The sequence below is a fragment of the Leucopleurus acutus genome (assembly GCF_964270905.1).
Source record: "Leucopleurus acutus genome assembly, chromosome: 7".
Classification (NCBI taxonomy): Eukaryota; Metazoa; Chordata; class Mammalia; order Artiodactyla; family Delphinidae; genus Leucopleurus; species Leucopleurus acutus.
In genome coordinates this window covers 108938629-108964058 of record NC_139150.1, presented here as the reverse complement: position 1 = coordinate 108964058, position 25430 = coordinate 108938629, and the positions used below count along the sequence as shown (strand labels likewise).

Here is a 25430-nt window from a genome sequence, read left to right as displayed (position 1 = left end):
TGGGATTGTTATTTTTTATCACTCTTTGTAGTATATGAACCAGGAAATAAAAATCAATGCATCTGCTGAGGAAGACAGCTCAGGTATTATGGGTGTTTTGTTTGTATTCAATCAAGAGGGAATGTGTGTGTTCATATACACTGTATTTTCTAAAATATTTCACTGAAAACACCCCATTGTCTTACAGCCACAAACTGTAATTCTTCTTATCATTTTTAGCATCCCTTTAACCTCATTTTTTAAGGTCTAAAATATGTCTTGGAAACGAGAGATGGTGAGTGTTTGCTTAGTTAAAGGTTGATATTCAATGCTCAATTCAATTGGGATGGACATGATTGTTTCTGCACTGCTATGAATGGTCCCAAGCAGAGGATACAGTAAGGAATTACAGAGGCATTGTGGAGAACAATACTTGCTCGCCATTATATTCAAAATTTCAGTCTTTTATAGAATTCTAATCTTCATGGTCGTACTTTTCCACTGCCCATTGTTCAGATAGGTTCAGCTAGGGAAAGTGGCCTTGTCAAAAATATTGGAAAAACTGCACCAGAAAGTCCTTTAATGTTGCTTGAACAAGTTAGACATTTCTGCATACAGTTTTAAGAAATATTGAAATTTGTCACTTTAATAAATTGTGCAGTTTTTGCCACTAAATTCTTCTCTGAAATGCATATGATGCCAGCAAGTTTTCATAGTCTGCCAGAGCTGATGGTGCTAAAAGTTCCAACACTGCTATAATAGCGTGTAACTCAGTCCAAAAGCCAAGGCTAGGCAATAAAATTATCGAGTTCAAAAACTGAATACCCAAATGAACAAGCAAACTGTCGTTATCATAAATGTGCTTAAAAGGTAAGTATAATTCAAAAGGCAAGCTTGCAATTATAAAGGTGCAAAAACTATTCTCTGAGTCACTAAGACAATTTCCAACTAATCCCTTCAGTGAACTAAGATAATTATAAGTGCATAGACTATATTTCCATTGATGATATTTGCCTTGGATAGACTGTTAAAATTAAAGTGCCTTGAGGTGGAAACCATACTTATTCTCTTAATGTGTTTCAATCAAGTTCATTACTTTGCAGTCTTCACCTTGTCAGCATGAATGAATACGGACTATATAAGAGTTAGTGCTGTGTCCTAGAAGTGGTCTGCTTTTCTTTACTAGGTCAGCATCAACTAGCTGAGAAATACAGATGGTATACCCCCGTAAATTTTGAGAGCTTTTGCTATTGTCTATATTTCAAGGTCTGTGAAATCTATTTTAGAGTCGGACACATGACCTCAAAGATTGTTAATGATTGATTGGTCTAAGAACTGTGGCTTATATTCCTTCTGAGTTTCATTCTGAGAGGGCTCTAAGTGGCTGTCAGGGGACACCTGTGGATGTCAGTATTGCCAGCTTCCTACTTTTAATACTGAGAGTATTTTCTATGTTTAATATTGGCAAGTCCCATATTTCCTCCGGTCCATTTCATGGAATGTGTACTTTATCGATGAAAGAAAAATTTAGCTGCCAGTATAACATTCAGTCTTCCAAAGTGACTAGCAGGTGAGGTATATCATGCTAAGAATAGAAAAGTATATTTTTTTAATGGGATGAAAGACATTCAGAAAAGGGAATGTATAGTATGGAGGATACACGTATTATTCTCTTAAAATTATAACCACTTAAGTCGCACAGAGTGCTGAAGTAGTTAACATCTTGCTCTCTTCTATAAAACATGTTGGCTTATTTTTTCACATTTTTCCCTAAAATTTCCAGTATCTTCCATAAGATCCTGGGAGTTTATAAACCCAGTGTATGTATCTATATTTTAGGGGTATACAGATTTAAAGCATTTATAAATCAAAATTAAAGTAAAAATTGTTAGAATATAGCCATAGAATAGGAGTTGACTGTAGGATAAGTAGTCATAACAGTCCCTTAAATACAGCAACTGGGAGTTGGATGGGCTCTCCAGGTGAGTCACTGTTATGCAGAAACATCCAGAAAGTATGGAGAAGTTTTAAAGACCCTTGGCTTTCTTGCTTCTACAGTAACTTTCTGGAATCTCTTAAATAGTAAAGAAAGTTCTAGGTCCTCACTGTAATTGAACTCCAGTTCTAATAGTTGGGAAAGAAAGAGAAGGATGGCACATATATACTAAGGTACAAGGTTTCCTAAAAATTCATATGGAACCATAGATGTCAATGGTTGAGATACATAATTATAAAAAAAAGTGAAGTAAACGGCATGTAGAAAAATTACAAACTTTCTAATGTGACTATTTCAAAATGCTTCAGAATATCCAGACTAGAATTCCAGCTTATGTGTGGGTACTCAGGGTACATGCACACATTTTAGTTTTCTCATCGTTAATAGATTTGTCTGGTTTAGTTTGAAATATTAGGGTTTGACACAGGGCTTATTTAGGCAAATACCATCTCGAGATGTTAATTATAATGTCGTTTTCCCATTTTAAAGGGTCTATGAGAGTTCATTAGAGGGGACAGATTCTTTTAAACATTTTGAATTCAGCTATATTTGTAATGTCACTGTTGCCACATGAGTGAAATGTCCATGTATTTTCTTAGTGTAGTGAGACAACTATATATACCTAAGCAAAGTGTAATCCTTCTGAGATAGGGAGATTTCTACCATACCAACGCCCCTGCTGAAAAAGTTGTTGTGTGGCTAGTATTCTTATATTCCAAGTTTCAGGCTTTAAAAAGAGACATTTTTAATATTCTCAAATATGAAAACAAGTGATGTCCATGAATTTCTTTGGGAGCATAGGTCCATTGTATTTGTGTTTGCTTTTGGCATAATTCACTTAATTTAAGCAATGATGAAGAACTTTAAAAATAAGATGCGTGAAGTACAGAAAAATGTATTCATGTATTTCAGAGACACATTGAGACAATGTAGTTTATCATTAATTCAAACCAACTAGCTTACTCTCAGAGAACACCAACAGCATATCTTGGTCTAATCTATCTTGAGTACAAGAATATATTTTCATGGTTTTGGTTCATACAATCCTCAATGAAGAAGGACATGTTTAACTCTGGGGTGAGCAGTCCTCAAAATAAGTAAAGTACATAGCAATAACTTCTTTCGGCTGTGGCATTTGCATTTAATGCCAAACATTTTTCTTTCCTAATAGTTTTAAATTACTTATAAAGGAGGGTAATTTGGTTTTTTACTAGCAAAAATTGCTAAACATACATTATTTTTTAAAGTTATTTAAAAAAATACAATTAGACCAAAGTTCAATAACATTGAGACATTTTAGCTTTAAATGGCAGTTCTTACTTTTAGTTTGATAGTGGTTAAAGGGCAGTAACTGGTACCATCCATTTCAAGAACTGGCTTTTTTTTCCCTCTTAAATCTATGTTAATCGTTTTCTTCACGGTTAAACTTTTCTCTGTCAATAATCTGGTACGAGTTTCCATCTAGTGAATCTGACCAGTAATTAAACATTCCTAAAAAGCATTCTAGAGCTTTTTAAAAATACAACATTAATGACAAAAATAATGCAAAAGTGGCAAAACTGGAAAAGAATCAGAATCTGGTTCAGTTTAACCTAGAACTCTATCATATATTTGCACTTAATTACACTGCACGAAATGAGTTAATGCCCCATTTTAGTTGAAATAATTCCATGGGGATGCTGATAAATTTTAAGTAAAAATTTTATTTAGAATTATTCACATCTAGTGGATGGCTTATATATTGAAATCATTAATTCAGAAATATAAAATAATCAATCCTCACTTTGTAGAAATGACTTATTTATATACTTTAGAATTAAAATCTTCCATCTTTACATTTGGAGCTAGGAGTTGGAACCCATATAACTTTGATGCGAAAACTATTCTTATGAAAAAATCTTTCTAAATCCATATTTGTTTTCAGTAAATTCATTTTTATCAAAATGTAAATACTATAATCCCATTGAATTTTAAAGTCTCATTCTAAGCTAAAATATAAAAGCCTTACTGAACTTTATTCAATTATATCAAAACAGTAAACATAATTACAGACAATTAAGCAACTATTAAAAATCTAACAAAACAAAGATGCTGGCTTGAATTTTTCAGTGTTTGGCAATAATTAAAATTATTAAAAAAATTAAAAATACACAGCTATAACACTTTTTAAAAACAATAATGTTTTCAGTATACCTACATTCATTCATAGAGATATAAAGTTATGAAAAGTAGATTTTGTATATAATATGATCGCTTAGGCCATTAAAAAAATTTCCAAAGAGGGAAATTTAGTATTTTAAACAACTAAATTTAGTATCTAAACAACAAAGTTTTTAATTTTAATCTTCTAATTTAAATTTTTTATTCCCTAAATTGGTTCTATAGCATGTGTATGTACAATCTTCTATCATTATTGAGCGAGTTTCCCACTGACTTATCTGATTATTTTTCTATTTTGTAACTACAGTATAAGAAAATATTTTAAAGCCTCAAACTACTGATTTTTTATCTTCAACGTTTCCCCTTTTTCCTCTTCCAAAGTTTTCTGTGCAAATTTTACTTTTGTGATATTTAATATTGAATTAAAAATCAAAGAATTCCAAAGTAGTTTTCACATGTACTATATTATGTGATATATTAGATACGAACACGTTGACAGTAATACTTCCACTTGTACGATTTACTGTGAAAAAACAGATAATCTTAAATTAATATGAAATAGAATCCCTATAATATATATATTTTGTATCCATTAAAGTACTCAACTGCCTCATGACTTTGCATAGCAAATCACAATAATACCTTTCCATATGCCACATATGACAAATGGTCATCATTTGTACACCACACACACACACACACACACACACACACACACACACACACACAGCCCTATGGCAAAAAACCTTCCTTCTGAGTTGACAGTTTGCACACTTGCACACCCCCAGAGACTTAATCTTGTTGCTGATGAATATCCTCATGCCTAAGAATTTTATAGATAACCCAGTAGAAAATATTAAAAATCAAAAAGGCTAATGGGAAGCAGGCTCGGGAGATGGTGTCAATCTTCTTGGCCCGGTCAATGAAGACCTTCCTCATTTCATCCAGGCTCTTTGGCATTACCTGGACAGGATGGTTTGGGCCCTTTGGAGTCACACCGTCTTTTGTTTGCAGACACGGTCCCATTCCATAGGCTGTGAAACTGAATCGGCTTTCCCTTACCTCATCATCCTGTCATAAGAAAAACATTAGAAAGCACTTTAACCCTGAGAAAACCATAATTCAAAAAGAGTCGTGTACCAAAATGTTCATTGCAGCACTATTTACAATAGCCAGGACATGGAAGCAACCTAAGTGTCCATCAACAGATGAATGGATAAAGAAGATGTGGCACATATATACAATGGAATATTACCCAGCCATAAAAAGAAACAAAATTGAGCTATTTGTAGTGAGGTGGATGGACCTAGAGTCTGTCATACAGAGTGAAGTAAGTCAGAAAAGAGAAAAACAAATACTGTATGCTAACACATATATATGGAATCTAAGAAAAAAAAAAAAAGGTCATGAAGAACCTAGGGGCAAGACGGGAATAAAGACAGAGACCTACTAGAGAATGGACTTGAGGATATGGGGAGGGGGAAGGGTAAGCTGTGACAAAGTGAGAGAGTGGCATGGACATATATACACTACCAAACGTAAAATAGATAGCTAGTGGGAAGCAGCCGCATAGCACAGGGAGATCAGCTCAGTGCTTTGTGACCACCTAGAGGGGTGGGATAGGGAGGGTGGGAGGGAGGGAGACGCAAGAAGGAAGAGATATGGGAACATATGTATATGTATAGCTGATTCACTTTGTTATAAAGCAGGAACTAACACACCATTGTAAAGCAATTATCCTCTAATAAAGATGTTAAAAAAAAAAAAGAAAGCACTTTAGTCATGGAATAGGGCATGTATACCAGGCATTCCAGAACCATATCTTAAGCTTTATCATGATAAATGATAACATTATTATAATGAAAAGGTAAAACATATAAAGGTGAGTTGCTTTTCTTTCCTATTCAAGTTTTATTGATTTATCCCGCTGCATCATACAGACGTGTTCATTCAATGAAACACTCAAGTGTTATGTTTTAATGGAAAAATTAAATATTCTGGTATTGTCTACATATTGCTAGAATATCTAAATAAATTGAGCAAGAAAAAAATCTATTTGGATATTATATATGTTCATGTACTAGATTTTTTTCACATCATGTGTTTAAATGTGTACATATATGATGTCAAAGGGAAAATACCATGATCATAGTTTGAATTTTTCTTTTTCATGGAGGCAAACATTTTAATGCCTGTTTCCTACAATTTCATGTTACTTCATTGGGAAATACAATCTAGATCGACAACACTGCTTGGTTATTGTTATTCTCACTTGATGTTTTATACTAACCCATTTGGCATACTATCAGATGGCCAGATATTCTAGTTCATATACTGTTACTTATAAGGTACATTGGTTTTCTTGAAATTATGAAGGAAATCTGGCAGAAGTTTCATGTTAAAGAAAATTATAACTTATCATGGTCCTAAAAGTATTGTTATTTTTCTCTAAAATGTTGCAAATTGAAGAGAATTCTCCATGTATATATATGAAAAAAACAAAATTTAAAGAAAAAATTACTTAATAAAAACATGATAGGGCTTCCCTGGTGGCGTAGTGGTTGAGAGTTCACCTGCCAATGCAGGGGACGCGGGTTCTAGCCCTGCTCTGGGGAGACCCCACATGCTGTGAAGCAGCTGGGCCCATGCACCACAACTACTGAGCCTGCGTTCTAGGGCCCGCCCGCTGCAACTACTGAAGCCCGCGTACCTAGAGCCTGTGCTCCGCAACAAGAGAAGCCACCGCAGTGAGAAGCCCGTGCACAACAATGAAGAGTGGCCCCTGCTCACCACAACTGGAGAAAAGCCCGCGCACAGCAACGAAGACCCAACGCAGCCAAAAATAAAATAAATTAATTAATTTTAACAAATGATAAATGAAATGTGTTCATGATAGGAAAATATGGTATTTAATCCTTTATAATGAAATTCATTAATGAATAATTTAATGCATTTGTTTGGAATGTAACTGTAGATAACTGCCAATTAATTGGATTTTTGCTACTAAAATTCAATGTTTAAAAGATGACATCTTAAAAAGTTGTTACAGCTCAATTTTTATGAAAGTACTCTGTGATGGTAACATAAGAGTTAAAAGTAATTAACTGGCTCAAACTCTTGAAAATTTATTTTAGGTCTGTGATAGTACAGGCCTAATGAACAGTATATTACAAAATATGAAAGCGAAAAATAGAAATTTAAATGGATTCTAAAACTGAGAGGATGATCAAAGTTGATGTAATAATGTATGAAACAGTTTTTTGGGGAATTAGGAAATAAGGCAATTATACCTGAAAAACAGAAAGATATAATTACTGGAATATATCTCAACTGTAAGATGTATAAGCAATTGAATTTTGAGGAAACAAGTCTAAAATAAAAGCTGATGATCCAAATTACATGTAACTGTTGCAGTCTTACAAAAATTGGAAATTGGTTTTCTAGTGGTCTTTAATAGGGATGTTCATTTATACTGCCAATGTTTTTAGCCACCATGGAAATGTTAAGGCTAAGTAACTGTTTTCTTTTTATTGTCTTTATCTTTATGGGGAAATAATCGATACATCACCGTATAAGTTTAAGATATACAGCATGATGGTTTGACTTGCACATACTGTGAAATGATTACCATAATAGGTTTAGTGAACATCCATCGTCTTGTATAGATACAATAAAAAGAAAAGAAAAAAATTCTCCTTGTGATGAGAACTCTTAGGGTCTACTCTCTTCACAACTTTCCACTATATCATACATGATATATCTTACAGCAGTGCTAACTCAAGTCATCATGTTGTACATTATGTCCCTAGAACTTATTTAAAACTGGAAGTTTGTACATTTTAACCACCTTCCTCCACTGTCCATCTGTTCTGGAGAATTGAATATTTTCAGACCTTTAGAGAGCCTCCCACATACACACTTGTCTCAAAACAGAGATTTGAGATTTAAGATTTAACATACATAGTGAACAACTATATTTTCTCAGTTGGATCTTTCCAGCAAACTGTGAGTAAAGGGGTAACACCAGGCCTGGCTGTTGAGAACTGCAGAGAAAGGCCTAGTTTTTCCAGCATGATTTCCTTGAAAACAGGAATGTGGAGTCTTCTCCCTTTACTGTGGCACCTGCCCTGGGGGAGCAGTTCAGTGGCCTGAAGCCTGGAGGGGCGGGGGGAAGAAGCTCTTGAGTCGCTGTTGGACCTCCCCATGAAATGAAGATGCTGTGTCTGGCGTGTCACCTGCCTCGCATGCTCCTAGAGGACCAAGTAAACGCAATATTAGGTTAAAGCCTACTGTGTCTGGAGGGTCTGATTGACAGTTTGAACCTAAAACCTCAGTGGTGGTGACGGAAGGAGACCTGGCTTTCAGATCCTTTCAGACTCAATGCAGCCAAAGGTTCTGGGAGGGAGTTCTGATGAGAACGTGACCCTGACCCTCCCTGGGTTTGAGGTTGCAAAAGCTCCACAGAAAATACTGGGGATAAATCATACTGTTGGGATATGGATGACACACACATATGCCCTGTTGAACTGGCAGATGGATGATGAGTGAGATAAAACCGAAGGGAAACAGGGTCATAAAACTGAGGAGAAAGCGGCTTTGTCTCCTAGTAACCGATTAGCTTTGTGCAGCTAAAACCACTTGGGGGAAAGAGAAACCAGAGCATGTACATCAAGCAGCTTTGCAGCCTGTGCTCACGATGAAAGCACAAGTCCAGCGGGGACTTGGAGGGACACCGCACTTCGTCTTGATGTCACTCCTCTGCCACCCCAGGCAAATGACACTGGAAACTAGTGACTACAGTGCAGCCCTGGCCAGTGGAAATATAATGGGAACCACCAACGAAAGCTATGTGTGTCATTTTAAATCTAAACTTTACATTAGCTACATTTAAATTAAAAGAAATAGGCAAAATTAATTTTAATACGTCCTAAATATTATTCAAACGTTGACTCAAGTAGAAATTAAAGGAGAAATTTTGTGTTCTTTATTGCATACTAAGTCCTTGAAATCAGTGTGCACTTTACATTTATAACACCCCTCAATTCAGACTCCATATTTCTAGGGCTCAACAGCCTCATGGGGCTAGTAGACACCACACGGGACAAAGTAAATAGGAGCTGGGCCGCTTTGCTGAGAAGAACCAGCAGATATCTGGGCGGTTCACACTTGCCAGGATCTTTAGGTTAATTGACATAAGAGCTGATCATTTTTCTGCATGCTGCAGCTGAAAAACAACGTTTGATGTGAATGCGAACTCCTAACTTGCTGCAATGTTGCCGTTCGGGAATTGCTGGCAGGTGTAAATTCAAGGACGCTTTTGGAGTGGGTGAAGCCTTGGGTGATGTGAATCTATGCTGAGAAGGAAAGCCGCCTGTTGTCTTTCTGCTGTGTACTGGAACAGCCCTGAAGAAGACGCAGCTCTCTTAAGGGATGTAGCAAACCTGGGCTGGCCATACAGTAATTAAAAAAAAAAAATAATAATGCAAAAAGAAAAAAAAATGAGCCTCCCCAAACCACATGCTCTGAGCTAAACTCTGGTAGACACGGTGATTCGGGGAGTCCCCCAGGCCTGGGTTCCCAGGTGGCTCTCTTTAGGGAGAGGCAGGAGAGTATATACAATTCATGGACACGTTTACTCTTGCAGCTGACATGCTGGGTTTCACTGAAGGAAAAAAAATCTGGGCCATTCAGAAGAAAGAACTTGGCCAGAGAAGACTCTATCAGCTCTCTTTAGGTGGCTTTCAAGACACAGAGTGAAAAGAGCGAAAACTGACAGAATTCCTATGAAAGATTTCCTGACACGTTGTCGCCAGCCGGGGGGGAAGAAAATCTGTTCTAGTTCCGGCAGCTGCTTCCCTTAAGGAACCCTGTTAAATCTGGCACTCTCATCTCGGAAGTTAATCCAGTGGTGCCAATGGGAATGCAAACAAAAGGCGCTGACGCGGTGGCTGAATTGACTGCATCTGCGAAGACACAAAGAAGCCTGCCCACGAAGGCCAGGGTCTCCTCGTCCAGTTCTGAGTGGGGTCCCAGGCTGTGTGCCATGGTTAATGGAGAATGGCCAGGGGTGGTGAAGACAGCTTTTTGGGATTGTGGAAGCCAGTGCACCATGAGAAGTAAGACTGCTGGGAAATGAGAAGGCGAAGTTAACAGCAATGTTAAAAAGCTGGTGGAGCAGAGAAGGAGGCAGAGTGACGCTGCATTCGTAGGTATCATGGTTGTAGTGAAAACTGCAGATAGGAAAAGAAGGGACTAAGACGTAGCCAGTAGGCAGTATCACCTCTGGCTAAATGTATAACTGGGAAGGATGTGACTGTGGATGAAGGACCTTGCCATTTCTGGCGTGAGCCTAATCTTGGGCTGCTGTTCCTTAGCCCAGTTGTAATTGGATGTACTAAAATGGGAGCCCTTAGAATTGCCTAAACCTTCCGCTGTAGTAACTATTAAACAGCACAAGATTCCAGGGAGGTAAAGAAAACTCAGCTCTGATTAAGGACGTGATGGCAGCAGGGGTGCTAGCCCCTCGTTAATTTTCTCTGGAATAGTCCTGATTGGACTATGATAAAAATAAGCAGGTCTTGCAGGCTGACTGCTGACTACATGGGTTCACTAAGGAAGTCCCTACAACTGCCTCCACGAGGTGGACATGGTAAAACCTCTCTAGGAGTTTCAGGACAGAGGAGGCTGGTATGCTTTGGTCCACTTGGCTACATCTTTCCTCTCAATCCCAATCTAAAAAAACCTCAAACAGGGCTTCCCTGGTGGCGCAGTGGTTAAGGGTCCGCCTGCCGATGCAGGGGACACGGGTTCGTGCCCCGGTCCGGGAAGATCCCACATGCCGCGGAGCGGCTGTGCCCGTGAGCCATGGCCACTGAGCCTGTGCGTCCGGAGCCTGTGCTCCGCAACGGGAGAGGCCACAACAGTGAGAGGCCCGCGTACCGCACACACACAAAAAAAACCCAAAAAAACCCCTCAAACACAGTGAGTCTTCATGTGGGGTAGACTGTCACCTTACTCTTTGTCCCTTAAGGAAACCTGACTTCTCCAACATGTGTCACAACCTGGTTGGAAGCAGTTTGGTCCAAATCATTGTCAGACTAAGCTGGTTAATGATGAATGAGAACTTTCCTCTTGGAGGAGAAAGTCAGGCAAGGTTTGGAAAGTGTAGTAGCACACGTGACTAGGTAAAGCTTAAGATTCACACTAGAGGCAGCCAAGAGTCAGAGCCCAGTGCCATCAGTGAAGTTTCTGGAAATATCCTGGATAAACCACTCGAGACAATTCACAAACAGTAAAGGACACACTGCTATTCTCCTGGATCCCACGACAAGGAAAACAGCATTCAGCACTATTTGAAATCTGGCAGATACGTTCTGGGTTTCTGTTGGTCATGGTGTACAGAGTGACAGAAAGACAGGCTGAATTTTTTTTTTTAAGATTTTTTTTTTTTGATGTGGACCATTTTTTAAGTTTTTATTGAATTTGTTACAATACTGATTCTGTTTTATGTTTTGGTGTTTTTGGTCACGAGACATGTGGGATCTTAGCTCCCTGACCAGGGATCGAACCCACACCCCCTGCATTGGAAGGTGCAGTTTTAACCACTGGACCACCCGGGAAGTCCCAAGACAGACTGAATTCGAAAGGGGAACAAGGGCCAACTGTAAGACGTCTGAGGCAGGCAATAACCCAAGCTGCCTCTCTGAGGCCTTAAAAGTCATCAACTGTAGAGGTATCTGCTACTAAAACATGCAGACTGGAGTTTCTGGGAAAAGCTCAATAATAGCACCCTAAGGTGGCTGCTAGGATTCTATACCAGAAAATGCTCTAATGCCGTGAGCAGATTAACCTATTTGAATGACAGCTACTGGCATTCTCTTGGGCTCTGGTAGAGACAGTCCCTAGACTAAAGGAATCTGAAGAATACCAGACTCTATTTAGGTCTAAGATATCTACCATGTCATGCGTGATGTCAAAATGGCATCTCCATTCAAGTTCCCTGATAAAAATGAAAATGACATATTCAGGAACAAGCTAAGAGGAGTAACTTGGGTGAAGTACATCATATGAAAATGTATCCTTTCGACAATGGACCCATGATGGAAGCTACCCAGAGTGGTATGAACCTCATGCTTCTCTTCCCACTGAGGAAAAACAGGTCCCTTCGTTCACCAATGGAAACTCTCATATGGATGGTCAGGACTCACAGCGTACCTGCAGTGGAATGAGTAGGTAAGTCTACACAGTGGGCTGATTTGAGAAGCAGTGAATGTGGCAGTATCACAAGAACTGGTTCTTGATCTCAAAGCTATAGCTTTATATCTGGATATTCAGAGACTCCTGGGTCCTGGCCAGTGGCCTTGCGTTATGGTCAGGCAAATGAGCCCTTAATTGGGCAGTTAAGAACATCCCAAGGGGGCTTCCCTGGTGGTGCAGTGGTTAAGAATCCGCCTGCCAATGCAAGCAACACGGGTTCAAGCCCTGGTCCGGGAAGATCTCACATGCTGTGGCAGCAAATATGCCCATGCACCACAACTTCTGAGCCTGCGCTCTAGAGCCCGCAAACCACAACTACTGAGCCTGCATGCCACAATTACTGAAACCTGTGTGCCTAGAGCCCGTGCTCCATAATAAGAGACGCCACCGCAAGGAGAAGCCCGTGCACCGCAACGAAGAGTAGCCCCCGGTCGCCACAACTAGAGAAAGCCCATGCACAGCAACAAGACCCAACACAGCCCAAAATAAATAAATAAATAAATTTTATATTAAAAAAAAAACGAAAAAACAATTTCTTCTTGAAAAAAAGGAACATTCCAAGGTGGGAGATGCAATTCCTTATAGAAATCCCAGGGTAGAATTAATTAGGTCATGTAGTCCCCATTTAATTACCAGCTCAGAAGGGGACTACAGCGCCAAGGCACATGTCTTGGATTGGTCTTTGATGTAGTCATGGTGGTGTCCAGGCCATGCAGCAATGGACAGAACATGTCCCTCTGTTGCCCAATGAAGCCACTGATGTGGTCAGAGCGTGTCTGGAATATTAACAAGATAAAGAATTGCTTGAAAATTGCCTTTGAGTTGAATCTCCCGAGGACAAGAGCTAACACACAGCTGGCAGATAGAATGCTTAGGGTCTTTGCCCAAGTCTCTTGGAGGATTCAATGGATTTTAGCAGAAATAGATGGTCCATATTGGGCTTGTTTACACCGTAACAGAAGCCATAGCTGAAAATACTATTAATGGCTTGGAACAGGCACTTTTATATCAGTCTGGGCCCCTGGAATAGATCCCTTTGGAGAAAGGAACACATTTACAAATGGCTAGTGTATAAAATGGCCAAAGAACACAACATAGTAAGGGCATCTCACAGAGCTGAGGTTTAAACAGAAATTGGAAGGAGCAATGAAAACATTATTACTAAAGACAGGATGGCCAGGACATGAAGGGCTGGTTGGTTCACTGGATGAGTGCACAGACCACATGGGTATGAGCGACAGTAAGGGGGAACACCTTTACAGAGGTTTCTGGTTTCTGGTAGTGGAAGTGTCGGGGGATAGAGAGCAAGGCTGTGACTTAACTCTGTCCCACCTCACAGGTTTTTCTTTTGTATTACCTGATAGCATGGTTTTGGGTCCACGACTGCATTTGCATTGTCTAGCTGAAAGGATCGTTGCTACTTAGGATACTGTATCTGTTTCTTTAGACTAGGAAGCCATTCATGCCCTCTGTAGGTGAGGGAACTAAGAGTCCTGTGTGCTTGAGAAGCTATAAGGCCTCGCACTTAGATGAAGACGCTTTATCTGCTCTCTCTCCTGCTTTTTATCCTACTGTAAAGCTGAGCAAATGACATATGAGATTAAAGTTTATTTCTGTCGTGCAAGTAAGTTGGCCTCCTCAAACCTGTAATCAGAGCTATGGAGTTATACTGACAAAGCCACTTTACTCTGGATATGTGTTTAAATAGAAAATGACACTTTGAACAATTTAAACTTCATCATCTTCATACAGCACTCGTCCATCATAAAAGCTGGCAACGTGTAAAATGACCACATTCTATGTACATGCAATAATGACAGTCCAGACGAGGACGATATTTCTCACGCTGTGGTCCACTCAGCAGCTGTCTCAGAATCGCTGGGAGGGACTGCTGAGATCCAGTTTTCTGGATCTCAGTTGCGGAGATCTGTACTCATTAACATTTAGGTTGTCCCAGTAATCTGCATTTCCAAGCTCTCTAGGTGATCATAACGCACAATTTGTGGAAACAAAAATTTCCAAGAGGCACAATGCAGCTATCCTAGTTAGCCTGAATTCATGGTGATATAACATTTTTTGAACACCTCTAACACTTTCTAATTTAAATTTTAAGTGGTAGCTTATGAAAATATACTCTGTAGTGACTTCTGTGTTAGTATGGAGGTATTATTTTATTTTTTAATAATTCCTGTTTTTAAGTAAGGCTGTTTCTAGGAGAGGCTATCTGTAAGGCTATTTATATGACCTGTATCTCTACTCATTTTTAAATTTATGACAGACCTAGGAATACTTTAGGAATAGACTTTGGACAATTACATTATATAATGTGACTTGGTGCAGTATTGTTTTTTCAAAAGCATCTGGAATATGATTTCACTAACAAATGTACCGCCAGTGGCTTTCCTGTTAATTTTGGAGGTGAAAAAATAGAAACTTTAATTTTAAGTAAAAATATTTCCCTTATTAAAATGTCTCATTCAAATATTTATTTCCTGGCAAAGGTAATAGAAAGCAAGATGTTCAAGGATTCTTGTTCTAAAAAATGAAAATAAATTGGGCATCTGCATTATTTTTTAAAAATGTCTGTGCTATAGGAAATAGTTTTCAACTATTTTATATAGTCACACAAATATATTCGATGGTCCAAATTTAAAATCTGACTCAAGATTGACATTGAAAATGCAAATGTTTTTATCGTAGTTAAGCAATTCCATGGCTTCATCATTTATTGCCGGGGTCTGGATAGTTCCAGTTATTTAATTCTCAGATTCTTGGTTTCTTATTCTAGGAAAAGATGATGATAGCACTACATAGCAGATTTTTTTAGGGTGAGAAAAATACATACAACCCCCGATAATTGTTGCTATCGTATTATCAATATTTTGTTTGTTATAATTGTATTATTATAGACATCACATAATACACAATGTGAAAGAAAAATACAGCTTAAACAATTTTACCATTAGATATTGTAAATCTACAGAAACTAAGCGAGCACTAAAGTTCTGTATAAAATAGGCCTACCAATTGCTGACTCCCCAGATGGCCTCACACTTGTAGACTTTTCACTAAAAATTAACTGACAGCATAAACCTAGGAGGATCACTTGGCTGCCTCACTGTCTTACTGTTGTGATGGATGGGCTTTGCTCTACAACTGCTGGGATTCTTGCAGACCTAATTCCTGCAATCAAGGAGGCTTTAGTGTTGTTGGTATGTTCCATGAAACAGCACAGGTATTTGGGGTGAGCCCATGAGATGAGGCACATGGAGTCATCTTATTTCTTCAGCAACAGGATCTCAGCTCTACTGGACCAGACTCCAGTTGCTACCCCGGAGAGAGGATGAGAGAAGCAAGGACCCCTGAACTCCAAAACGATCTTATGATTTTTTTAAAATGACTTGACTTTGGGGATCTTTTTGAAGGGCTACACTTAAAATAATAATTTTAAGCATGAATGAAGTTTTTCTATTAGCTCATCATTAATAATAGATTGCTATACTAGAAGGTGCATTAAATTATTTTATGACTCAACTAATTTCTCTGTTTTGTAAAACTCAGTCATAAAATTATCCCGTGTTTATATATGTTCAGAGGTGCAGTGATATTCTTTATTCAAATTAACACTCAAATATTTTTTTGAGATAATTCAATTTTCTGGTGAGGTCTTTAGCTTGGGTTTCTAATGGACTAAAGGCCACAAAAGCAAGGTTTAGACAAACATCTAAAACTTTTGACTCAGGCACTATACGTTAGCCAGTGCTCAACGTTCATAAAATTAAGCCACTTTGCAACTCAAAATACAGACAATAATAAAGATTAAATAGAATGACTTAAAATGAACCAAAGAACGTGGCTGATTAAAAAAGTAAAATTGAAGAAATAGCTTCATTTACCCACAAGTCAATCCTCTTATGCTTCAAGCAAGTTAGAAGGGTAGGCAATACAAAATATAAAAAGCCATTTTGTTAGTGTATAATTCTTTCTACAGGAGGACCTGTTTTCACTAAATATGGAAGTGAGAAAAATGTTTCAGTAATTAAGCAACAATACCATATTGTGAAACATTCTAAGTGCTTTTCACTTTAATTAGAGAATTATGCCAAAGACTAACTCATGTAACATGCATATTATAACTAGAATTATTACAGAAAGAAAGCCCAAGGGTAAATATAGTCATTCAGTTGAATTGCTTCATCTTTATCATCAAACATAATAAACTAACATATATATGAAACAAGAATTAATTTCCTATCCTCTTAGTCTTCAAAAATAACAATAACAAAAAATATTGTTTGCAGGCTTGGTGAAAGCATGAAGATTGCTAGTGAGCAGTGACAAAACATTAATTATATAAAACAGCGTGAGTGATGATTAATTATGTGAATTGCTCTGAGATACAACAGCACTAAATATGTTACTTTCATCCTAATGTTTTTTCCCTACTGGATACCTTTGAGATGTTCTTTATACAATCAAGATGTTAAGTAAATTATCCCAAAGGTTTTTTTGTTTAAATAACTTTCTGTAACTTTTCATTGTCAAGTAGGAAAATGACAAAGGAAGGAAAAGTGAATTGCTATTAATTCCCATTTATATGATTTCAAAGTGTGTAGATTTTGAAAAAATTATTAATAAACAAAACAATGGCTTGGTTTTGTTGAGAAAAAATCAACATCACTTAGAAAATTCTAAGGTAAGACGAAGTATGTGAATGAATTAAAAGTTATTTTTCTGAAATAAGAATCAGCTTAAAATAAAACCCTCAGTTTAGACAACTATATACATTTCTATATCACTTAAAAATGGAAGGCTTAAAAAAATATAACTATATATGAGGTTAAAAATACTTTAGACTTGCAAGTCTATTGTCAATATAAAATTCCTTGAAATCCCAGGGGAACCTTGCATTTCTTATAGATGACATGAATTAATTATGAATTAGCCAAGTTTATGCTTGGCATATTGAATTTAGATTCAGAATGGTTTGGAGATTATTGAATGGTAAAATGTAAGCTTAAAAAGATGAATATTTTAGATGAAATATTATGAAAATGCAATACATATATTTTGGGGAATTGCTGAGAAGTCAATGAAGTATTTTTTAAAATCTGTACTTCTATTTAATGTGCTAGATTCTTTCACTGCCAACTCATAATTATGGGGCAAAATAAGACACTATATTACAGTGGACAGCATATATAAAAAGCAGTGTATCTTTTTTAGTTAACTTTGTGATGGAAGTCACTAAAATGTCACTAAATTAAGTAGAGATTATATTACTTTATTGAATATTATTTTCCTAAAGAGATATTTCAGAGGGGATATAGTTCTAAGAAATAGTTGTGTTTAACATAAACTCAAAATATTTGTTGGCAGGAAATAATTAAATTCTTACAACTTTTGTTTTACTTGAGAAAATGAAATTTCTAACCCCTGTGTATCAGAGTCATTCATATAGAATTTACTTTGAAATTACTGAGAACCTACTTTTTTCTCAGGTATGTATCAAAGAAATTTGTAGGAAGTACTTACCTACTGAAAGAATATCTTCTACTCTAAAATATAGCATAAACTGACCTCAAATGGAAACTTTATTGAATAATTTAGTGTATATGGGTACCATGTTGCTTCCAAGCGTTTATTTTCAACCAAAATAGTACACGTATATATTTGCAATTGTCCTAAGACTGTAGAGCTGACAAAAGGTTCAAGGCAGAAAAATCAATTATTTGTTATTCTTAAACGTTACCTTGAGTTATTTTTGAAGTAAGATAGGATATAAATACATATATAAATGGAAGTTTTTGTACTGATAGTCAAAATGCAGTCAATTATTTAAAAAAGATAACTATCACGCCTAACAAAATACAAACTTGGTAATTATTTTTTGAATCTAGAATAGTGGTCCATTCTTATTTCATTTGTGTACACAAATAATAATTAATGTACAGTAATAAGTAGGAAGATAGAGGTACTAGAACACCGTGTGTATGTGTTTTCACTCAGCAAACCACTGCAGTATTCTACTGCAGTGCAGAAGCTGCATGAAATGCATTAAAGCAATCCCATATCATCCATATTGCTCAACAAATAACATATGTTCGGAAATATTTTGAAGACTTTATAACCCTCCAGGACTCAAGTAATGATATCATACACGGGAAGAGCAACTTCCAACCAAAATACTTTCATATCATGCATGCACCCACACACACACAGCCCCGGGGATAAGCATTTATGACAAGGTGCAGCGGTGGGTGATCAGCACGCAGCAGGCTACGACAGTGTGGGGTGGGGAAATTTGGATACAAGAGTGAATGTGCATCCTTTCACAGCATATAAAAGGTTCCCTGGTACTTTCATAGAGGAAAAAGAAAGGTGTAAAAGATTGTATGCAATGCCTAAGCCAATGCTGAACCAACTTAAAACTTTCCTTGGAATACCATGTACATCAGTGTACAGCCCTCTGTTGTGATCAAGCTTTCTCTAAGGGGGTGATTTTAGTTATTGCCCCTTTTGCCAAACTAAAGTACTAAGAAGAACTCATGCAAGTCAGTACTCATGACAAAGGGCATGGCATCCACCTTGAGCCTCCTTTTCATTATATTGATTTAAAGATTTTGATTGCTCAGATTGTTTCTAAGCAAAGTGCATAGTTTAAAAAAAAAAAAATGAGGAATTCATTCAGCCCAGAAGGCTATTAGGTTGACAAAAATCGTTTTCAAAGAGTGAAAATGATCAACCCCAAATTTGCATGATGATTAGAATATTATAAAACTAAATGGCGTGCACGGATTTCTAATCAATGTATTTGCATTTATTGTATTTTAGAGTGTGTTTGCATTTTAAACGATATTGTAAAAAACCATACTATTTCTTTTTTAAAAAATAAGTATTTATTGACTGTTGGTGAAGGAAATCTGATTTTTTTCATCAGAGCTCTTTTTGCATTGTTTTGTAAGGCAATATTTAATTGAATACATGTATTTTATACTAATGCTACTATATGTATGAACTGTTTAGTTACCGAAAATTTAAATATGTACCTTTCCCAAAGAGGCTACTATGGGCTATTGTGCAAATTCAAGGTAATTAATTTTTTAAAAATTACCGTTAGGATAATCAAGTAAAAGTAACTGGATCATGTGAATTTTTTTTCCACCAGGGATGAAAACTGAAGAAGTAGCTAGCTATATTGGGAACAACTATGCAATTTTAGTAGAAAAGAAAAATAGTTCAGTGATTATTTAACTAAGGTGTGTAGTAGAATCTTCTGGGGAGGTTTTTCTGTTTTGTTTTTTTTGATATGGAGCTTTTTTTTTTTTCGAAAGTCTTTATTGAATTTGTTACAATATTGCTTCTGTCTTATGTTTTGTTTTTTTTGGCCATGAGGCATGGGGGATCTTAGGTCCCTGACCAGGGCTCAAACCCGCACCCCCTGCATTGGAAGGCGCAGTCTTAACCACTGAACGGACCTCCAGGGAAGTTCCTGGGGAGGTATTTTAAAATACACTGTATCCCAGAAATTTTAATTTAGTAGACTGGACTGTTTGTATATGATTTCCCAAGCTAAATTCTTGGCTTTTGGTATGTTTAAAATTTAATCACTGAGTGCTATATTATGGACCTCCAAGTCAAGCTACTGATATGCTCTACTGTAGATTACATTTCTAAATATTTAGCCATTATAATTGGACATGTGTCCTTGTGACCTCTTTTTAATCGAACACTTCCGAGGATGCTATCAAAACCAAAATCATTCATTTACTCTAAAGAATCTCAACATGCTTTAACATTAAGAAAGGATGCTTAAGATACACAGGCCGGACAAAGCATTTTATTTTGCCTTATTTTTAGGTCTCTATTTTCTGGCAAGAGGGGCTGTTTTCAGAACTTATTTATATAAATAAATTTCCCATTTATTTTGAAACTAATTTTGTCAAGGCATATGATTATTTCTTCTATGGAGACTATTATAAGATACATGTGATATTTCTGTTTAATATATATTTTAAAATCATTTTGACCAGTTTGGTTAATAGGATGAAAGACAATATTTCAATATCTTTTGATTGAGCGAGGGAAGACAAAGGGAATTGTTAGAAAAAGAGAGTATCCTTAGCTGAAGGGGGTTGGTGGTTGTTCAGCTCTAAGTGTGCAAGGGGCTGTGTTTCCCCACCAAACACTGCCTGAGTGCACAGTATGCTGTCTGCATTTCTACCAATGACCACATTCCTCTACTTAGAGTTAAGAAAGTGAATTTACCGTGTCTGAGAAACGGTAAAACTTCTCCAATGCAAAAGCTTCTGTCTGTGGGAAGGTAAAGTGGACCAAAAAGGATTGAGAAACCAGAGATAGATGATTAAAGTCATAGATGATTAAATATAATTGCACAATTGGTTTTAATTGCATAGATCATCTTAACATACATATGTATCAATTAATAGATTTTCACATATGCAAGGTATCCACCCCCCAAAGTATGAAGTGAACTTAAAAAAAAAAAACACTGGATTTTTTTTCCTGCACTAAATGTTAATTACAATATTTGCTCCCTGAATATTTCAAATAGTGATTAGAAAATAATCAGGTGTAACTATTTTTGCATTTTGATACTTTTCTAGAGTGCCAATCACTAGAAACATTAATCTTGCTGTCTTTCTGTGAGCCAAAGAATAAGGGGTGTCAAATATTTTTATCCCAATACACTTACAGGTGGTAAAATTGGATAAAGAGCTGCTTTGGTAAGGATTTTTTTTTTTTTTTTAAGGAGAAATCAGAATTGAGTATCTAAACTTGTAGCCTGTTATATTATCCATTAGCTACTCTGACTGCTGGATGTGTGATGGGTGCAGAAAATGTGTGAGCTCTCAGACCTCCCTTTGGACACCACATGTGAACGACTTCCCATTTCTGGTGTTTGCAGCACGTGGCTGATACATCCTACATGTAGGAAGGAGAAAAAAGGTACAGAAATGAAAAATAAATGTAAAAAAGTGAACGAAAATTAGAGGGGGAAATAAGTGTTGCTTTACTTCTGATTCATGTTAGAAGGAAAAAATAGTCTTAATCAGTCATTAATGGGAAAAAAAGACAACAGCTTCACCCTGTGATACAGAATGCTTTGTTCTATTACAGTGCTTCAGCCTGTGCCAGGTATCATATGAAAGAGAGGAGCAAATAGGCAGTAAGGGAGGGAAAGAGAAGGAGGAAAGAGAGAGAGGGAGGGTTGGGCAGAGTGAGAAAAGTATAAGGAAACCAGCAGACTGGGAGAGGTGGGGGGCAGGAGATAAAGAAAAGTTAATCTCTCCATGAAAATATATGTTAATGTATAAATGATGTGCTTTAATATTTATAAAAATTTGATCAAATGCAAGCCCTGGCATTGTTTCTTCTGTCCACCGTGTTACCCAGAGTATTGCAATGCTGAAACTCCTTCCATGCTACAGTGAATTGGGGTATTTATTGGAGCAGGTGATGATTCTGGGGAGTCAATTAGACATGATTGGATAAGTTACTGCCTTAGAATATGTTTAATACTGAGTAGGCTTAGCACTGGGAGATCATGGCTTAGAGCTTCTTAAAAAAATTTATAAAATATATAAATCACAGTCAGTCATTCAGAAACCATAAGAAATTCCTTAAAATATTAAATCCTTAAAAATACACACTACATATAAACCAGACTATTACTTTTAAGAGTTGAGAATGTTTTGACTTAAATATTGCAGTATTTTGGATTCTGGCCACAATTTCTCCTGTAATATACAACTTTGATATTTCTCTTGATTAAGAGACCATTTGCTTTCAAAATGTCAGTTGGCACATTCACATTAAAAGTAAACTCAAAGATATGCTGGTTCCCTTGCAGAAAAGGAAAGGGGCTAATTGAAATTATGTAAATATAAAGAGAGATGACATTACAAGTCTTAATAGAGGTGAACAAATGCCATCCTGTATTTACAAATCCAATTAGGAGATTACTTCTACAATTTCATGTGGTCTCCCAAAGATGCTCTAAATAAAATTTCTTCTGGGTTTGACTTATCAAGTGATAGCAAGGCAAAAATACACCTTATTGTGTTTCGAGTGGGGATTCAGAAGAAATGTCTTAAAAACATAAAAGTGTACATAAAAAGGAGACCACAGAGTTTTACATCAACATCATAGTATTAATAAATAGGTGATATTTGATGGAAACAAAGGAATTAGTTCGAAAAAAGGTACAACTTTAATAGCTATATTTGTTGACTTATGTCAAGTAAAACCATCAGAAACACTGCAACCTTGCCAATAAGAAATGATAGATTTTGTTAGTGGAAACAAATAATGGTGTCGTTCCAGGACATACATTAGAAAGAAGTTGATAAAACTCTCATGTCACCAGATCTGCTGTGTATAGTTCGATGTTACCATTTTCTCCCTGAGGCTATTTTTGACAATGTAAGTTTCAGCTGGACAAAACCAAAGGAACATCAGTTCATTTAGTCCCTGTCCCCATTTCCTCTCTGTACCTCCCTATTAAATAAGCCAAATTCACTTTCCAGGGAGAATTGTATCCCAGAAAACTTAATGCATTTAATCGCCTACCCTATTCTTTCTCTTTCGTCGAAATCTCAGAAGTTCTTTATGTTGTCTCGATACAAAATTGACAGCTGCATATTCCAGTAGTGCTGAAAACACGAAAAGGAGACACACTGCCATCCAAATGTCAATAGCTTTGACATACGAAACCTAGCCAGGAAAGAAACAGCGAGAAAATTGACTTGTCACTTCCATTGAGCACAATAATGAATTATAATATTTATATACCAGCTTGGGAAAAAAAAGCAATGAAGTAACATTTCTTTTTTTTTTTTACTTAAAACATTTTTTTTACTTAAAAATTTTTCAGAAATTAATTCTGCAAGTTTTATGTTTTAGTCATACATTAAAATGTGTATTTTTTCCTAATAAGTTTTTTCAAATGAAGCGCTAGACCAAATGTATGATGAAAGAAAATAAGATGAAATGTAATTTTACCTTCAGGGTAGAATAGTATCATGCTTCGTAAGTGTGCAGTAACATTGAAATATACCTTTAGGGTAGCAGAATGCTTGAAAAAGTATGAAGTAATATTGAGACATAGATAATGCTGTTGAACTTGTAGCTCCTTATTTTCTTCATGAAAAATGTTTTTTATTTTGAAATAATTTTAACCCTACAGACACTTTGCAAGAACAGTAAAAAGAACTCCCAAGTTCTGCAGTTGTTAACATTAAGTTACATTTCTCTCCCTCCCTCCCTCCTTCCCTCCCTCTCTCTCTCTCATCTCCATCTTTATATGCTTTTCTGCCTGAATTATTTGAGTGTAATATGCAGACATGATGCCCTGAACGTTATGTGTTTTTTCTAAAAAAAAAAAAAGGACACTCTCCTACATACACCCAGTTAACCCTTCAGGTCTCACGCTAAACTTCACCCAAATCCGATTCAGAATCCCAGGAAACCTGTGCTTACCTGAACACATTGCATTGTAATTGCTTGTTTCTTGTTCTCTTTCTGTTTAGAGTGTGAAGTCTCTGAGGACAGATGGCATCTGTTTTGTTCTCCACCGCAGTGTTGTTTGACCCATGTGTGAGTGAATGGGCAGATAAATGAAGGTGTAAAATGTCAAAACATGGGGAAAAGTGAGCCATAGGTGATGATTCATATGGAAATTCACTTTCTGGAGTGACACTCTGGTAATACCTTGGAATGAATTGATTTTCTTTTCAAAAGAGGTGTCAACTTACACCACATCCAATGGTGTCAACTTACATGTGAAATATGCCAACAAAGGGACCCTATGGGTCTCCTCCTGCATCTTTTTTTTCTAACACCTTTATTGGAGTATAATTGCTTTACATTGTTGTGTTAGTTGCTGCTATATAACAAAATGAATCGGCTATACATGTACATATATCCCCATATCCGCTCCCTCTTGTGTCTTCCTCCCACCCTCCCTATCCCACCCCTCTAGGTGGTCACAAAGTACTGAGCTGATCTCCCTGTGCTTTGCGGCTGCTTCCCGCTAGCTATCTATTTTACATTTGGTAGTGTATATATGTTCATGCCACTCTCTCACTTCGTCCCAGCTTACCTTTACCCCTCCCCGTATCCTCAAGTCCATTCTCTACGTCTGCGTCTTTATTCCTGTCCTGCCCCTAGGTTCTTCAGAACTTTTTTTTTTTCAAATTCCATATATATGTGTTAGCCAACGGTATTTGTTTTTCTCTTTCTGACTTACTTCACTCTGTATGACAGACTCTAGGTCCATCCACCTCACTACAAATAACTCAATTTCATTTCTTTTTATGACTGAGTAATATTCCATTGTATATAGGTGCCACATCTTTATCCATTCATCTGTCGATGGACACTTAACTTGCTTCCATGTCCTGGCTATCGTAAACAGAGCTGCAATGAACACTGGGGTACATGACTTTTTTTGAATGATGGTTTTCTCAGGGTATATGCCCAGAAGTGCGATTTCTAGGTTATATGGTAGGTCTATTTTTACTTTTTTTAGGAACCTCCATACTGTTCCCCATAATGGCTATATCAATTTACATTCCCACCAACAGGGTGAGAGGGTTCCCTTTTCTCCACACCCTCTCTAGCATTTATTGTTTGTGGATTTTTTAATGATGCCCATTCTCACTAGTGTGAGGTGATACCTCATTGTAGTTTTGATTTGAATTTCTCTAATGATTAGTGATGTTGAGCATCCTTTCATGTTTGTTGGCAGTCTGTATATCTTCTTTGGAGAAATGTCTATTTAGGTCTTCTACCCAGTTTTGGATTGGGTTGTTTGTTTTTTTGATATTGAGCTGCATGAGCTGCTTGTATATTCTGCAGATTAATTCTTTGTCAGTTGCTTCATTGGCAAATATTTTCTCCCATTCTGAGGATTGTCTTTTCATCTTGTCTATGGTTTTCTTTGCTGTGCAAAAGCTTTTAAGCTTCATTAGGTCCCATTTGTTTATTTTTGTTTTTATTTCCATTTCTCTAGGAG

The 25430-nt window shown here is 36.8% G+C and overlaps 1 protein-coding gene across 2 annotated transcripts in view; it reads right to left on the bottom strand.

Annotated features, from left to right (window-relative positions):
* Window positions 1–4927: 4927 nt before the first annotated feature.
* GLRA3 (glycine receptor alpha 3) overlaps window positions 4928–25430 on the bottom strand; it is a gene marked incomplete at both ends in the record, with an annotated part of 157819 nt that continues 137316 nt past the window's right edge. Inside the window, 3 exons of one of the 2 annotated variants that reach the window (XM_082842411.1) lie at window positions 4928–5206; window positions 20660–20704; window positions 22985–23128. In XM_082842411.1, the coding sequence (XP_082698537.1) occupies window positions 4928–5206; window positions 20660–20704; window positions 22985–23128 (468 nt within the window). The remainder of the gene's footprint in view (window positions 5207–20659; window positions 20705–22984; window positions 23129–25430) is intronic. The other variant, XM_082842410.1, reaches the window with a different exon arrangement.